This window comes from Panulirus ornatus, chromosome 59 (genome assembly GCF_036320965.1).
Source record: "Panulirus ornatus isolate Po-2019 chromosome 59, ASM3632096v1, whole genome shotgun sequence".
Classification (NCBI taxonomy): domain Eukaryota; kingdom Metazoa; phylum Arthropoda; class Malacostraca; order Decapoda; family Palinuridae; genus Panulirus; species Panulirus ornatus.
In genome coordinates, this window is record NC_092282.1 from 12,910,476 (window position 1) to 12,929,223 (window position 18,748).

At 38.9% G+C, this 18,748-nt stretch overlaps 2 protein-coding genes across 7 annotated transcripts in view; one reads left to right on the forward strand and one right to left on the reverse strand.

The window, feature by feature from the left end:
• The window catches only part of TM9SF2 (transmembrane 9 superfamily protein member 2), a 51,331-nt gene extending 43,182 nt beyond the window's left edge, over window positions 1–8,149 (reverse strand). Inside the window, exons 1-3 of the mRNA XM_071696671.1 lie at window positions 7,871–8,149; window positions 3,957–4,024; window positions 1,546–1,642 (exon numbers count right to left, since the gene is read on the reverse strand). Coding sequence (XP_071552772.1) covers window positions 1,546–1,642; window positions 3,957–4,024; window positions 7,871–7,999 — 294 coding nt within the window. The 5' untranslated portion in view covers window positions 8,000–8,149. The remainder of the gene's footprint in view (window positions 1–1,545; window positions 1,643–3,956; window positions 4,025–7,870) is intronic.
• Window positions 8,150–16,080: 7,931 nt separating this feature from the next.
• Window positions 16,081–18,748, forward strand: part of Kif3C (Kinesin family member 3C) — a 112,198-nt gene continuing 109,530 nt past the window's right edge. For all 6 annotated transcript variants that reach the window (XR_011716983.1, XM_071696044.1, XM_071696045.1 and 3 more), the window contains exon 1: window positions 16,081–16,580. The gene's annotated coding sequence lies outside the window, so the exon portion shown is untranslated. The remainder of the gene's footprint in view (window positions 16,581–18,748) is intronic.

Below are 18,748 nucleotides of genomic sequence, written 5' to 3' on the forward strand. Positions count from 1 at the left end.
TGAATGTCAGTTTGCAGCAGGAGTGCATGATGTCTCCATAGTTGTTTAATTTGTTTATAGATGGGGTGGTTAGGGAGGTGAATGCAAGAGTTTTGGAGAGAGGAGCACGTATGTATTCTGTTGTGGATATGAGAGCTTGGTATGCGAGTCAGTTGTTGTTCACTGATGATACAGCACTGGTGGCTGATTCAGGTGAGAAACTGCAGAAGTTGGTGACTGAGTATGGTATAGTGTGTGAAAGATGAAAGTCGAGAGTACATGTGAATAAGAGCAAGGTTATTAGGTTCAGTAGGTTGAGGGACAAGTTGATTGGGAGGTAAGTTTGAATGGAGAAAAACTGGAGAAAGTGAAGTGTCTTAGATATCTGGGAGCAGATTTAGCAGCGGATGGAACCATGGAAGCGGAAGTGAGTCACAGGGTGGGGGAGGGGGCGAGGGTTCTGGGAGCGTTGAAGAATGTGTGGAAGGCGAGAACGTTATCTCGGAGAACAAAAATGGGTATGTTTGAAGGAGTAGTGGTTCCAACAACTATACATGGTTGCGAGGCATGGGCAATAGATAAGGTTGTGTGGAGGAGGGTGGATGTGTTGGAAATGAGATGTCTGAGGACAATATGTGGCATGAGGTGGTTTGATCGAGTAAGTAATGAAAGGGTAAGAGAGATGTGTGGTAATAAAAAGAGTGTGGTTGAAAGAGCAGAAGAGGGTGTATTGAAATGGTTTGGTCACATGGATAGAATGAGTGAGGAAAGATTGACAAAGAGGATAAATGTGTGTCAGAGGTTGAGGGAACGAGGAGAAGTGGGAGACCAAATTGCAGGTGGAAGGATGGAGTGAAAAAGATTTTGAGCAATTGGGGCCTGAACATACAGGAGGGTGAAAGGCATGCTCGGAAGAGTGAATTGGAATGTTGTGGTATACTGGGGTTGATGTGCTGTCAATCAATTGAACCAGGGCATGTGAAGCATCTGAGGTAAACCATGGAGTTATAAATATATATAAAGGCTGTTCACATTTGATTTATAAATGTGCCTGGTTCTATCAACATCCATGCTAGCATAAACCTGTCTACACGATGTCCTCAATCTATCTATCCATTTATACCTCTGATGCCTGTTCCCTCTGGGAACTCCCTTGAGAGGGTGGCCAGAGCAAATGGGTCTCTATAACTGATGAACTCCAGCTCTGCTTCTTAGCTATCTGTGCCTTACCCTTAGCAGGCCACTAGCAGAGGGCAACTCTAGCTCAGTGTTTTCGGAGGCTCCCACCTAATGTTCCCACAAACTATTATCTGCAGTGTCTACCTAATGTCATCATTTTCAGCACTGTAAAGCAATATTTTGTATGAATGCATTAGAAAGATGAAGAGGTAAATGAAGAATGAATCCATCAAGAAGCAAAAAACTTCCACTACAATGCCATTTGATTATCAATATACTGTTCATATCTTTTTACACCCACTTGCCTTTTAGTACAATACTTCAACTTACCATAAAATGTAAGCCAAATAATACCAATAACTGATGATAGGTTTAACTACTACTCACCTTGTAAGGAGAGGGCTGAATACGCTCACCAAACACCACCTGACCCAAGTTTTCAACAACCGTTTCAGAGACACCTTTCACCTTGCAAAAGTCGAAGCTGTTCAAAGGGAAACATTTATGTATCACTCAAAATACTGATGGCATACAAATACTGTAAAAAAAAGCGAAATATATAAGATCTAAAACAACACATACCTTATGACCTTTCTGTCAAGTATGACCAGAAAGCAAACATTGCCACATCAATACAGATGGTAGGCTAGATTTCATGATCCTTCAAAACAAGAGAAGCAAAGTAATGATGTCATTTCTGACTAGTGCTGTGCGCTATCATCACATTTTGTCAAAGTGAGCAAAATTACAAACTTAAAAAATGTGAAAAGATTACTCGTACAGCAAACTGACAGTTAACAATCAAATCTAATGAGTAAGAGATAAGCCATCAGGTCTATGATAACTGAAATACTGAAAAGATACATTTCACCATGCATCTATCTCCTATCTTAAATAAGTTTCCCTTAAAATGGATGGATTAAAAGCATAAAGACCATTAATTCAATGGCAAGGATCCTCAATAATGTCCAGTATGCAAAAGTAAACAGGTACTTCCACGTATATATATGCATTTCTTAAGCATTCACTTAGCACTCCTAATAATTATGGTACATGAGAAGATTTTCTCTATTCATATTTCCATATTCATTACAAAAGATTCCCATGAGCTCAATCAAGGATCATTCCTAAAGGAGTTCACAAACCAATCATACTCTTGTCTTCAGTGTCTTCTCAGTACCTATGTCAGATGTACTAGCAGGCATTCTTATCTAAAAATATACATTTGCAGCACTCTAATCTGCTGTTCATGTTCCACACTAGCCTGCTGTTCATGTTCCACACATTCTTTCATCACTATCATTTTCACTCGGACTAAACACCTACCCATCACCCTTACCTATCACATGTTTCTGACTTACAGCATTTCTTGAGACTTATTCATACAAAAAGTAAATAGGTAAAGAAATATAAAAAAGTTAAAAGGAATTCTGATTACATCAACAGTAATGGTCCAGAAAACTAAATCAACCTTCTCATAGTCAAGATATAAATTTGTAGTAAATGTGAATATAATAAAGTTTTCCATAGGTGTTTGCCATTTCCTGTGCTAAAAGTTATGCCTGGAGATGAATAACAGCCTCATTCACTAAAATTTACTCTCTAACTGTCCTGTACAATACAACGAAATCAGAGCTAGGGCCCCCTATCCATAGCAAAGCCCCACACACTATTCCATGGTTTCTTCAGATATCCTCATATGCCATGGTTCAGCCCACTGAGAGCATATATATCATAATGCCCCAATCTCCTCTATGCCATGCAAGTCTCTCAACGTCCTACATGTTCAGGCTCTAGTAACTCAGAGCCTCTTTCACATCTTTCCATCTCCTTAGTCTCCACTTCCCCCTTGCTTCCTCAACTTCTGAAATGCATATTCTCACAGTAAATCTCTTTTTGTTCATCCCCTCCACATGCATAAACCACTGCAGAATGCCCAGTTCAGCTCTCAAAGCCGTAGTCACCACTCTCTTACACCATCAACCCTCCTCACATGACATGCTGTCCTCAGGCATTATATTTCCTATACATGTCCACCTTTTTATGTTCTTTTATATCTAAGGCCAATGATCTGCACAGATATAGCACTGTCAGAACTACTATACCATGAAACATACCCATCTTTGCCCTCAGAGAACTCTCTTTCTGCAGAATACTGAGTGCAACCTTAACTTAAATCTATGATATACTTCAATTCCCACAGTTTCATACCTAGAGAAATCCACTTCCTCAAAGTTTTCCCCATTCAGACTCACTCAAATCCACCTGTCTTTCCCACTTGCTAAGTTTCATTACTTTAATTCTATGTACATTAACTGACAAGTTCCTCCTTTCACATATTCTCTTAAACTCAAATAATAGCTTACGCAGTTTCTCACACAGGACTGCCACCAAAGCCATGTGATCTTCAAACAGCATTTGACTCACCTCTTCAGCCCTCCCTCACACCAACCTTATCTTTCCAGCACCTTTGTAATTTTCTCCCCCACCAATCCTTCCATGAATACATCAATCATCATGGTGACATCAAACACCCTTGATATAGACCCACTTTCCCAGTACTCTCATTTCATGAAAATATCATCCAGTCTTATATAGCCAAATTAAAAGACCAATAAAGAAATCATCAAACACTTATGAGTGACTATCAAGCATCATTTTTTCAAAAAGGAGTACAGTTATACAAAATTCTTTCTTACAGTATACAAATATCATAAAAATTCTCAATTATATTTTTTATACTTTTCAAAAGTTTCACACAAAAGTCAACTGTAGCAAGTCATACCATGTTTACTTACTGATCATATTCATAAGGGATAACTGACTCCTCTGAATTCAGCCGATTCACAAAGAGGGGCACATTTGACTGAAAAAGAAAAATGAGAAGATATTAAAATCATTGCCACTAACATTCTAAGGTGGCCATATTATGAATATTTTCTTTCATACATAAAGTGCAAACTGAACTTTAACTATCAATACATAGTAGATACAGCACTGATGAACAAATGTTCATGGTAACTTTCCCTGTAATGACATACATGCAAGTCTACTTATGATTCAAAAATCATTATCTATAAATTCCAACTGTCGAAAGTTACATAGCAAATCCTTCTTGGCTGTGTAACCAAATTTCATTTCTGGGAGGTTACACATACATATCAAAGATTTTAAGTTACTTTATAAAGGTAAAATTTCATGGCTTAACAAATCTTTTGACAAAATATGAAAACTCTTACAAAATCATTCCTTATGGAAAAGGCTGTGAGCTAATTCTAATACAAACTTGCACAAATAGTGATAGACGATTGCTCTCAAAGTCACTCAAGCTGAATGAGTCTGTTCTTTATGGAATTTCACATATTTACAAATTAGTCCCTTTGGATATTCACAATGGCTGCTTTTTAGACCTAGGGCAAATATCCTCTCATGTTTTCACACACAGGTTTTGTGCCTATTTCAATAGTATATTACTACTTAGATACTTTTTTTGTTTCATCAGTCATAAAAAGAATTTATCAGTACAACCATCTAACAAAATAGTGCCCAAGTATAAATGAAAACCTAAGCAGCAGACAAAAGCAACTGTAGCAAAAGCAAATGAGCTTATAAACAGTGAACACTGCACCCCATCAAAAACTCCATACGTAAATCGGTCTTATGGTGCAGATTATGGTAGGAAAGGCTACTATGCAGGATTAGTTACAGCAATGAAGTGAAAAAGAACCTGGACTCATATCCCAAGGTAAGATTATCCATATCGGAGCGCATTCAATTGAAAGAGGCAAAAGAGAAGAGAGTACCAGCAATGTACATAAAAGTCATCACTTGATGTTTCTTGAGAAGCAACTTTTTAGTCACAAATATAATTCCCATTAAATCATGGGTTTCGATGGACTGTGAATATGAAGATCTGTTGGAATATAAACCTACAATTATTCAAGAGCAATGGTAAAAGGATTGGATAATTTTCCAATTTACAGACACCACCTTTCTAGGCGCCTGAGATCAACTCAGCTTTCAGGAATGCATTGTTACACTGTGCAGAGATGGCACTTGTGTGTGGGATTTTAGATGCAGCACATATCACTTCATCAATTTTAAGTTTTCATAAAGTGGGAATGGAAGTGAAGCACAGGAACACTGTGGGGTAAAATCACCCAAAATCTTGCAAGTAATAAATGAATGGGGGGGGATGCCTGTGGCATCTCAATGTCATTTTCTAATGTCCTTGTGCTACAAACAAAGACATCAGAAAAGAGACCATCCTACAGAAGGCTGACCCCTGACATTAACCAGGCACTTATGCAGCTTCTACAGTGCTTTATTTGGTTCATATGTCAATATACAAAGTAAATGAAGCAATAGTAAAATGAAAAAATTAATTGTAGAGTGTGGAAATGCCTGGTAAATTTTTCAAGGGTCTTCATCCCCCCCAACACCAACCTGAGTAGGGCCCAATCAGTTGGAAATAAATGCCAGGTGGTCATCCGTCCACATACTGACCAGACCCAATGCTGATTAACTTCACGTATTGGATGAAAAGTAGTGCTTTCAACTTTGTAAGGCTAACGGCTAATCAACCATTTTCAATAATTTGTGCATTCGTGTGAATGCTCCCATGCCTTACTACATTGGAATCTAATTCAAACCATATCTCTTTACACATCTGAAATCACTCTTAAAAATGCCAACTAAACCAAAAAAGAAAATGGTAAAGGTAAGTGGATTACTGAAGCTTTTCGTAACAACATCTAATCACAGTTTATAAAGATATCAAAGAATCATCAATTAACCCCATATTTTTCCTACCCCTCATGATTATAACATTAACGAATTAATGTCGACATACTTTTAAAGGGCAGTGAAGCAAAATCCCAGAACCTTATGCCATTCCTAACAACAGCATTAAAAATTCCATAAGAAAAACTTTATCAAACTTATAAAAAAGGCATCTTTATTCTATATTTTGACCAGCGACTGTCTTTTCCATTCTACTCTTGACCTTTTGCCCCTCTTTTCACCAGTTGCTGCAAGTCTGTCACATGTCTGAAGTGCTTTATGGTTGTGCAATTAACACTCTTTTGGGAGGGGTACTTGGCAAACACTCACTTCTCGTACATCAACAGGTGTGTCACCCACTCACTTGTTTCCACCATACCCATAGGTAGCTTAAGCTGGGTTGCGTGTGTGTTTACATAAAGATGAGACACATAAGATATACACATACAAATAGTAATCACAAACAGTAATCGTACTAACCCACAACTTTACCTCTCAGACATTCCTAAACCATTCTTCTTGCTTCAATAATAATGATAATACTATTCAAAATTTAGAATAACTTTCCAAAATCAGGGAGGTAAGTACAGTTTTCACACCAGTACCATCGATTTTCTGTAAGTGTTTCATGTGTAATTGTGTTAATCAAACCCACATTTTCACTACCATTCATAACTCTCACCACTATCACTTTATAATCTATAAGCACAATCTACAAACTTTTGTTCTATTACTTTAATTCTATTCTCTATTATACTATCACTACAAGATAAAATTACTTAATAATCAAAGCTAGTTTCAGCGCATAGTGAAATTGGTAAATTACCTACCCTAATCCAGATCACACACTGCCACTCTCAGTCTGTTCTCGAAATACTACTCTGTCACTGGAAGTCAATCACTCAATATCAACTGCTAATAACAATCTGAAGCAACTAGGCATCGAAAGTAGCTTTGTATACATGCGGAGCATGATTTGGAGCACTGGTTCGTTAATGTATATGCAGAAGAGACACAAAATCAACTAAACTTATAAAAACCTTTTCAAACCTAAAGAGCAGGTATGAATTATCTAACCTCCAATCTTCTTGTTGAAATAAACAAGACATCCTCAAGACTAAGCATCACATCAACAGCCAAGATAGGTCAACAAGCAGAAGAATGACTAAGTAACCAATCACATCATTTCCAATATTTCTACAAGCAGCCATTCCACATGGTCCCCAGCAGAAGGAGACATTAGTTGGTACTTTCTACTGTAATAAATCTTAATTAATCAAGGATGCTACATTTAGTTTCCATTGGCTCAGTTGATTCTTTACGTTTATCTTTTAAACCTACCAGCTCATTTAACGTCAATTGAAAGTACATTTTCACTGACATTCATATAATCTGCCAACAATGTACAATGTACAACAATCCACATTAATACTAATCACTGCATTTTTTTTTTTAAACGAGACTACAACAGCCACTGAACAAAATCATACAATATCCAAAGTTAATTTTGACGTAAAGCTATGATGATAATACATCAAAATCAGCAATACACTGGAGCAATAAACAGACAAAAGAGATATTCTATATACTGAGATTTTTGGTCACTCCACTACGTTATCATATCTCTGCCACGTCTTGAACCTTTCCTTAGTGACATTGTCACCGAACCCAGAACTTAAGGGAACCTAAGTGCTTATTTACCACCTTTTGCTCAACTATCCCTAGGTCCTTCATGTATATCCTTACTCTCAATTGGTCATTCAATATCGTAAGCCAATGCAAGATTTGATCAAAGTGCTTATAAACGTTCCTTTAAACTCCTAACATGGCGAGGGACAGAAACACTTGCAACTTCTGCAACCACGTTTTCTGGCATATTTATCAATGAAACATTTTAGTGGTACACTATACCATTGAATGTATTAATTACCTGACATTTGGCTTCTTCGTCGTTTTCTTTTTTGCAGTAATTGACTGGGGCCAGGCCGGGTAGGTAAAAGGCTTGGCTCACCACCATCAGTTGCACAAACAATAACACAATCCTTGACATTGCTGACATATTTTTAGTACGTGAGCTGTTACTTTACAGTCGAAGCTGATAAGCTTTAAAATGACATTAAGGCTAGACAATAGACTGGGGAAAGTTATTTCCCCTGACAGAGGAGGTGTGCAACTTAAGGTTTACCCTCTTATCGCTGACACGTATACTGAGGCATGATGGGTAGGTCCATGTTAACATTATTGCCAGAATGCGGCAGCCGATCACAGACATCATCATCTACTTTATAATCTTTCTGTCTCATTCTGTGTGTATAGTTGAAGTACATGAATGATAGCATCTTAAATCTATTATAATTTTTACATCTAATTTAGTTCATAACTTTTGTTTACTCAAAAAGGAAATCTCTTTCTAATTACTTACACCGGTATGGAGTTGGTAATACTACAAGGAAACGCATACGCAACGTAGACTGTTTGTCCCAAGGGGCTCACATTGACTTTAACTTCACAAAAATAGTCATTTATAGGTAGAAAGCTTCACATAAGAAATTTTCATATTTTCAGATCCATTGAATATTTCAAATTCTTTATTCTGACCCAAATTATCAAATCTGTACAAATTTTATATCTCATAATTTCAGTGTTATTGTTCATGCGTTTCGAAGACGGGTTCACACGTCAACAAACCAACTTGGGGTTGAGGCAAGTTACTCCCTATTTCTGGCTTCAGAGATCATATGCAGTTTTCCAAATTATTCTCTAATCAAGTCTGACCTTTCTAATCCTCTCTTATTTTATTTCGTGGTACCAGTATACCATAAAGGTAATAAACACTAAGAATTTGTACTGAATTCACCTGTGCTATTATTTCACTCGTTTTTTTTTTTTATTTTGAGAACCATAATTGAAATGTCTCATGTCTTTTTTTGTTATCGCCGAAGTTCAATGTATCACATGCTTCACTGGAGTTCTTTGTATTATATGCATTCCATATATTATATACTGAAAAGTTGATAAACACAGGAATTTTTTGTCTTTTTTGTCAGCTCTATTTTGACGACCATAGTGTAGGTGTCTTTATGTCCTTTTGTGTGTGCATCGTATCGATGTTTTTTTTTTTTATATACTTAATATGTGCTTTCAGTGCAAGTTGGTCAATCAGTAGATCAGCATGATTCTGTAAAGATAATCTAGGCCTCATCTATGTAAAGCTTATTATTATAAGGGAAAATCTTGGTCGGCTATAAACTCACAGAAAGTAGACTATGTTCAAAGACACTGGAAAGCTTAACCTTAGCTGATGATTTTTCTTTAAGCGGTAGAAATGCAGATATACCACCTATGTGATTATTGTTTGTGCATAACGGGGAATGAATTAGTTTCACACTCGTGTTGTGCCGTTTCTTACATCCTCCATGCTAGGACTTAGGTCTTATGGTACTCTGAATAAAACTAAGCCACTGGCTAGTCTTACAATTTTTCCTACATGACCCATAATACTATCCTACCTGTATTTTCCCTCCTATTTTCACATTAGTTCTCTTTCTTTTTTTCTACCGACAAACCTCTACATAAAGATATGGTAGAATACAGCGAACCTTTGGTCTCAGCATAATAGTCTGGTGCCAGCTTGGTGAAGGGCTTCGCCAGTAGCAGTATTAATACGACCTTTGAACCTTGACAACACCCAAAATGTTTTCCATTTTTCACCAACTTTATGGTCTTTTTACCTTTAGTTGAGCACCCAGTGACTAGTACCACATCTTATATCTCAGACTGCTTTCTTAGACCTAACTACCTAATGTTCAGTGTTCACTAATCTCTTCCTATTTGCAACTTACAGTTGCACTCACAAAGGCTCATCAAAGGAGCGATCTATGCTTATTTCAGTGGTAACACACGTATTGCACGGACCTTGAATCTCCACATTTAAATGTCGATCTATTTCCCAACTATCGGAATTTTCTTTTGCTTCGCCTATTGTTCTAATTCGACATGCTTTAGCTTATTAAATTCCTGCCATGAGGCCATAGCCCTCTCTCATCCTTAACTCCACGTTGCACAAATAGCCAAGTCTGCTTCTGTGAAACTGGGATTTATATTCAAATGCCGTATTTTTTTCCCGTACACCAGCTCCGATTATACAAAGGACAGATCTAACCTTGTATGGAGTACTACTCTCACATCTGGGGAGGTTCTGTCTCCACATACCTGTCAGACAGAGTCGAATGTAAAGCATTCCAGCTAACAGTTTTGCCAGTCTGACCACTCGTTCCGTGGCCTCATCTGGAGGCATGACTTCGGTTTGTGCTCCCAAGACCTTGCATCTTTCGTGCCTCACTTCCGCATCACATGGTTACTTCTGTGGCCGTTGGCAACTCGGGGATGGGCCGTTGTGATAACAGATTCAGCCTCTACACCGCGAGCTTTGCAAATCTTCACCTCTCTTATTTCCATCCCATAAGCTACAAAAAACATTCCCCTTTTTAAAAGAAAGATTTTCTACTTCCTCAAGAACCCTGGTAGTTTAAGCCTTAAAGAAAGATACGTATGTCAGGTGCTGAGAAAGATACTCAAAGAGTAGTCTACTTCATATTTGTGTGGTAGGGCTTTGAGTGGACGCGGGAGAGCTGTAGTTAGCAACATAGATGTTCTTGAATTATGCAATGAATATAATCATGTTTTTCTTTTTTTTTTCTCCAGGTGGAACTTCGTTCTCAATACACCTAAGCACGTTATACATTTTGTGCTTTTTCTCCAGACGTGATTTCACATGTGCCATACTTATCATTTACATAATTTTTAGATACACGTATTTCATCATATGCGCCTCTGTATAACTTTTATTCAAAGAGAGCGTTATTCACACGAATAAATGAAGAAAGATTCCTATTTTCACTAAAACTGTTAATGATAATACGAGAGAAATTATGCATTTTACTGTAAAAATAAACACAAATGAAGGGCTGATATGACGACTGAGTACTCACTTCGACGATCTGTGGGTGACTGGGTTGCATGATAATTGTTTCCTGCTGTGATGGCAGGTTACAAGTGACATTTATGGGTTAATGGTAGAAGCACAATTTTGATGGGTTTTGTAATGAAGGTGGGAACTCTTCCCCATATGAGGAACATAACTGTGGAAAGGACCCTGAAAATATTTTACCTCTTTTTTTTCGTGTTAAAGTTATTTAAATTCCAACGTCACACTTGGTCAAGTACTAGCACCTGATGAGGTGGATTGTCTCCACGAAACATGTCGTGCCACATATATAAAAAATGACATGTTAAATAGAATTGTATGAATTCCTACTGAAGTGTAATTTCACCTTCATATATATATATATATATATATATATATATATATATATATATATATATATATATATATATATATATATATATATATGTAATGCATGTTTGTATCTTTTCGTCCCTTTTGAAGTCCGTGCCTTCTTGGACGGAAGGACGGCCTTGGTTTTCTTTCACATGCAGAGGTCAAGTGACACTTAACTGTGACATGTCCTGACTCTGCTTGCTTCCTCTCTCTCTCTCTCTCTCTCTCTCTCTCTCTCTCTCTCTCTCTCTCTCTCTCTCTCTCTCTCTCTCTCCCTTCCCCCTCTCTGTCTTTGTCTTTCTTACCCCAACTGATATAAAGTTTTAATTGGAAGCAAAATCTTTTTTTTTTTCTTTTACCACCACACGGGGAAGTTTTGGAGAGAATTCGAAAGGGTCATTTAGAATTTCCCGAGCAACGGGATGAGGCAGAGAGCACGGATGAACGGGTGGAGAGAGGAACGTGTGAATGAACAGGAGTCAGGTGGTGAGGGAGGAGGCAGGTAAACGGGCGGAGAAGGACGGAGTGATCGAAGTCAGGACGTTATGTTAAGAAGAGAAGAAAAAGAAAGAAGAAGAAATGGAAGAAGGCAGAAGGGAAAAAAATGATGAAATATAAACAAAGAGAAAGAAAAGAAAAAGGTGGAAAAAAATTATATATATATATATATATATCCAGAGAGGACAAATAAGCTGCCTAGCTCACATTAGGGTACTTGCCTGTGGCGTGGAAGACACGCTGGCAAGAGGAGAGATATCGGTGCCTCACAGCTGCGTTGTACACCTGTGTCATCACACGTGTGATTAGATACATCTGTATGTTTGTTTGTGTGTGTGTGTGTCTGTGTGTGTTTGTTCATACAGATGTTCACATACAAACGACATGGGTTAGAAAATGGTCCTTTCCTTCCTGGATACCCACGCGTAACTCCCGGCAAACATTGTCTCTCCCAGTACCGTGTTATCTCCCTCGTCATCCACTGTCTCCCTATCTCCCATTGCCTCTCCCGTTACTCCTTTATCTCCCTCGTCACCCATTATCTCCCCACCTTCCATTATCTCTCCGCCACCCACTGTCTCATCTTCACCCATTGTTTTCAACCCCCACCAACCATTGTCTCTCTGTTTAAACCCATGATCTCTTCTGACATCCACTGATTCCCCAGCAACCTCCCTTGCCACGTGTTATCTCTCCTCGCCAATTGCTGTCTTCCTAGAACACATCATCTCCCTCCTCTCCCCCACAACCCCCATACCGCTCTGTAGGTATCAGCTACACCCATCACCCATTACAGGACAATGGGGGCAATGAAACTATTCTGGGTTCGATCTTCAGTTGTAGTGCATCGGGTGGCATCAATCTCCATAACCATGAAGAGTCAGTGAAGTCCTTGTACACACACACACACACACACACACACACACACACACACACACACACACACACACACACATACTTGCTCTTATATTCATGGGTGATAAAAAAAAAATATTGAGTCTACATGATGAATGAAGACATAACAAGGAAAAAAAAAGAGGAAACTAAACTCAAGAACTAATATCACAGACACTAAACAGAGTTCAACAGTTTCTTAAAAGCACGTAAATTGGGATGTGGAGTTCTATAACCTTTATGTAATTTGATGGTATTGAAGGCTCCGTGAAGTCAGTAATGAAGGATTTGCAACCTGGACTACCTTTCTCGGCAAATAGAGGGAAGCTTCAAAGAGAGAGAGAGAGAGAGAGAGAGAGAGAGAGTGAGTGTGTGTGTGTGTGTGTGTGCGTGTGTAGGTGTTACTCTAAGTTTTGGTGAGTGATAATGCAGAAATAAGATACTGTACGGATTTTACAGATGAAAATATGACATGAGTAATCCAAGTATGACCATTTACTATCATTATCAAATCAAAATCTTGCATAAATCACATTTCAGGTGTAAATAAAAGAAATTGATATCAAGATATAGAAAAATTCACTTCTAATTTCGTCTCTCTGACGTTAATGCTGGCTGTATGAACACCACTTCTTTCCGTCTGAGATATATAATTTCTTCATGTTACAGGAAAGTAATGCATTTTAAGTTTATGTTCCTCTCTCTGCCATTGTTCGAGAGACGGGAAATTTCCAATAAAAATTCTTAATTTAATCAAGAAAATCGGAAAACTGCTGCCATAACCACTTTCTTTCGAAGTTACTATCACCATCAACATATCGAGAAGGATTAGTCGTCTTAAATTGTTGCTTTTTGATTGTCCCCGAAAGAAAGAGACGGTCTTGGACGTAGAACATCAGTCGAACAAACTATCAAAATAAGAAATTCATCAGATTCCGTCCCATGTAAAGCTCACATTCCACATTTTATGTAGACAATGAATTTACTCTTCAATCTTCTCATCCTACATTACTCTACGTAGTTATTATGAACCTGATTCTGTTGGCTAACTTTTCGCAAATCGGTATGCTGTTTCCTTTTATATCTGTTATCCCAGAATTACATTTCCGTTTTCTTTGAAGTTACAAATGTTCTACAGAGAATTGTGTTTTACGTAGAATTACTCCGATCGTTTATCATACAGTATAGCATATTGATGTATGTAAGTATCATACTGGTCTTATGAATTTACCTGTAGATGTTAATCCTAGTGATGCCGGGAATTTAAGTAATGGAAATTGAGGAAAAAAATACATAAACAAGAGCGTTAAAGTTGTTAAGGGTCCGGAGCGCTACCGGCGGTCCACAGTCCAGTCACCGCGCCCTACAGGACAGTCGCTTCTTTTGGAACTGACTACAACGACTTTAGCGCCATTTTTCGTCATTTCTACAAAATATATTGGTATTATCGATTTAGATTACAATTCACTAATTCAATGACTGTTTTTCATGTTTCAATACACTACACGGTATGAGCGTTACTTAATTCAACCATTTCGTTTTCAATAGTAAGCTCACTTTACTTTGACTGAGTTATCCCAGAAAATATTTGTTTTCTGTAAGGGTAACCGTGTATACCTGAGAGAGAAAACCCTATTTTATAGGGGACTATATCATTATTTTCATGCCAATCCAGAACCCCCTTTATGGCATTCCTGTATCTTCGAGGCCGTACTCGTGACAGAAGTAGAAAAATTATGAATTTTCATGAAGCCAGTAAATCCACAGTGAGATTACTTCTTTTTGTTCTTTAATGACGGTGGTATAACCTTGCTGAAGGTAACTTATCACGTAGTCCGGTAAAAGCTAAAGACCAATACAAATATGATATAATCTCAGGACCCCTTTTTCAGTGATCCAGGTGCTCCCACAGCTTTAAGACTGTGCTGCGTATAGTAACAGGGACATGATGGACCTCACCAAAGTGAGAACTTACCTTAATTTTTGCTTCAGTGCCGTGAGGACTGGGAGAGAGTCTATCCAGCCATTAGTGGCTTGGCTTCCATCTCCGCTCCTTTGTGAGCCACAGCTTTCAGCAGGCCCACCGAACATCACAAAATGCAAAATCTATCGGCGGTCGGTGACGGTGAGAGAAGCGGTCGGACAACACGACCCGGGGCGTAGATATGCCTCTTTGCCTTCAGCCACACGCTAGAATCGACCCCACTGGACTCAAACATAAAACCTACTTTATTCCTGTTGGAGTATACAGGGCCACCAGCTTCAACAGCTGTTTCGGATTCATATCGGATCCTAATATACAAAAATCCTTCCTTCAGCTTAATCTAATAATTATATTTTTCACTGATAACTTCATGTGATAATATATCAACACTAAGTAAACCTACGGTGCTTGCAATTAGTGAATTTTACTCGAAATCACCGTGAATATATTCTAAAGACATTAGTGGCATTATCCAAAAGTTGTGTGATGATATCATGAAATATCATAAGCTATTATATGGATTAGTAAACTTAGAAATATTCTAAAAAGGATGTATACCTATGGAGACATTGTGAGCTAGTGTGAAGACATAATTAACTGTTACGGTATCATGTGTTTTCCTAAGAATTACATGAGGACTTTAAGAGATCATGTTAGCCAATGAGTCTGAGTGATTATGAGAGTATTCTGAATTATTATGACAATGCTTAAAAGATATGATTTGGTTCAGAAGTAAAACTTACACCATAACACACCAGACCCAAGTGAGTTCTTGGAAAAATCAATGCGTGGAAGTGGTTTAATTATCCCTGCCATATTGTATGACTGAACTATTTCTGCTAGTTATTTCATGCTCTCCTTACCTACTTCCTCGTAGCCAAAAGTAGCGTAAAACACAGGCATTGTACACACAGGGCAGAGACATTAGGATAATTGGTGGTTAACACACGCAGATAATAAATCATGAGCATGTTGCTCCTGTCCTCGAAGGACGTCATTGAGTATTGGGAATGCTTTGTACGATACTTTCCCAGGGTGAAGATCAGCAAAATAAAGTCGTACGTCTGGCAGGGCGGAGCTTCGTTGGCATAGTGAGGACAATCAACAAACCGCTTTTACCTGTGTTCACGATGGGTCTCGGTGATTACCTGAACCTTAGGTTCGGATACATTGAAATTTATATGTATAAAGATATCTTTTGCAATATGTATATATAAAAAGATTTCCCAGGCACGAGTCTAAAGTCTCAAGGAGCTGAAATATGACAGGAATTCTCAGTTTCCCGCGGATATGTCCGTTTGATACATCAAATTTTCTTGGATGATGATACGTGAACGAAAGAATCTGAAAAATGTGATGGAGTGCACGTCACACGCGCGGTATTGGCCACGTAAGACGGACCAGTAGCCTGTGTGTAGTGAAACGGGTAACATTGGTGGCCCACAGTAACTCACTACCTTAAAAAAAGAAATGTTTCAGACGGTGCCAAGCTAGTGTTTAAGTTTAGGATCAACCTTTACAATGCACTTCACCGGGATGTGTGTGTGTGCGTAGCAGGCATATACCTTTGAAAGCAAAGCATGCAGCGGCGTGGAGTGAACAGAATTCCTCTCGCACGAGTGACAGGCATATCAAGTTTTGAAAATGTCACAGTTTCGTAGAAAGATCGAAATGGCGATTTGTTATTCACCTCGACGGCCGCAGAGTTAAGAGCCACAAGGGAAGGGTCGAGAAGTGTTGGTTGAACGGTGCGTGGGTCTGTCTGCCTTGCTTCACCAAGGGGGGAGGAGACACTGGTTCGACTGACTTGTCTTCACCACCGTCGGCGTCTCCGTCAGGGGGAGCGCCGTTGCTACGACACACACACATACCACCTCCACCAGGAGGAGGAGGAGGAGGAGGAGGAGTGACGCGCTTAATGAGGTAAGGCACGTCAGTTGGTGCAAAGTGAGATCTCTTGATAGACGAGGATGCAAAACAAACTGCTTGGTCATTTAGGGGAAAGTAAGTAAATGAAACTTAATGTAATTCATCCTCAGAAAGAAGAATACTGCAAATATACACCAGCAGTTTCATGTCAGGTTGAGTTAAATTATAGTAGATTACATTTAGATTCTTTTACTGCAATGATCCCCACATTCTCCATGTTTCTATTAATCCACCTTACTTTCCTCTAAGGTTTGAGACACATAACGATAAACATCGTTGTGGTATTTGCAGGTTAGGTAAAGAAACCTCATTATCATACATCATATTCTGTCTTGTCCACCATCAACAGCAATGTGTTGGTACGTTCTCGTCCGAATGTATCAAGAAAACAAGATCCCGTAAGTGTCCTTGATTTCTACGAAGGGAGGAAGGTTCCGGGTCAGCTGATACCTCGATGTATGGACCTGTTGCCCTGAAGTTACCCAAGCAGTTGTCCTGAGAAGCCCTGCCTATTGTCCTGAAGTTCCCAGGCCTGCTGCCTTGAAGTTATCAGGCCTGTTGTCCTGAAGCTGTCCTACATACCGTCTTGAAGTTATCCAAACGGTTTTCCTGAAGTTATGCGATCAATTATCTTGAACTCGTGCGACCTATTGTCCTGAAGTTACCCTATATGTCGTCCCGAAGTTAGATAACCTGTTGTCCTGAAGTAAGCGGACGTGTTTTTCTGAAGCTACCCAGCGTGGTGCCCTGAAGTAACCCAGCCGTTTGCCCTGAAGTTAGCCGACCTGTTGACCTGAAGTTAGCCGATCTATTGCCCAGAAATTAACAGACCGGTTGCCCTGAAGTTACCCTGCTTGTTACCTTGAAGTTACTTTACATGTATCATATGAAGATCACATGACAGTTTAAGATTGATGAGAATATCTATTGTTTTAAGTCTATTACTGAGTCTTTCATCGAGTTAGTCTATTTCAAAGATATCTATCACTCCATCCTCCTGTACTAATGTATGTGTAATCGTATACTCTTCCATCAATCTATGGAGCTGTATTTGCGAAGGTTTATTATTAGTTTTCTATCTGTCTTCCCATATTCTTTGGTTTATCTACTATAAGATGTATCCATATTCATCTATTATCCCTTCTACTCGCGTGTCTCTTCTATGAATCAGGTTTAGTGTCACTTACGCTTGTATGCTTGTATGTGTACATACCCTTATGGAAAAGCGAATGTCTCATTTCAGTGTCCGAACACCCGTTGATAGCATCCTGAAAATACAGAGAGTATTCGATCCAACACTGTATAAACATCGATAGATCAGATGGTAATGAATGTAGGAATGACATCTTTGTTTATTTTCGTAAAGATGCTTTTACTTTCTCTGTTTTCGTAGACATACTTTTACTTTTGTTTACCTAACACTGTTTATTCTCTAAGAATTTCTTGATAGTTTAGAGTGATCTTCAGAGAGAGAGAGAGAGAGAGAGAGAGAGAGAGAGAGAGAGAGAGAGAGAGAGAGAGAGAGAGAGAGCGAACGGTCTCATGGCCACAGATGTAGACATCGAGGTAACTGATGTTGTCGCACAGTGCTCTGACCCAGTTGATGATTGTCTGATCACGTGGTGTTGTTGTCCAAACAGTTTTGCTACGCTGGCTTTCCCCTGAACGCTGGTGATATTGGTGCAACACAGGCCACGGCTGGCTTTGATTTCTTCGGATTATCGACGTTCACTCTCGGAAGATCGAATGTAAGCAAGATGACAAAGCAACTGGTTAAGATATAACAGACACATGAGTGTAAAACTCCCTCCTCATACAGCTGGTTAAGATATAACATACACACGAGTGTAAAACTCCTTCCTCATACAGCTGGTTAAGATATAACATACACTCGAATGTAAAACTCCCTCCTCATACTGCTGACAGCTGGTTAAGATATAACATAAACTCGAATGTAAAACTCCTTCCTCATACAGTTCGAGGTCGGGCCTCCATTGGTTCGAATCCTGGGAGCAGCAGTGGGCCCGCACATTAATCCAGTTGCTCGTCCTTCCCTTGGGGATGGTCGGCAAATAGGTAACTGACTTAGACTAGGGAGTGTGTGTGTGTGTGTGTGTGTGTGTGTGTGTGTGTGTGTGTGTGTGTGTGTGTGTGTGTGTGTG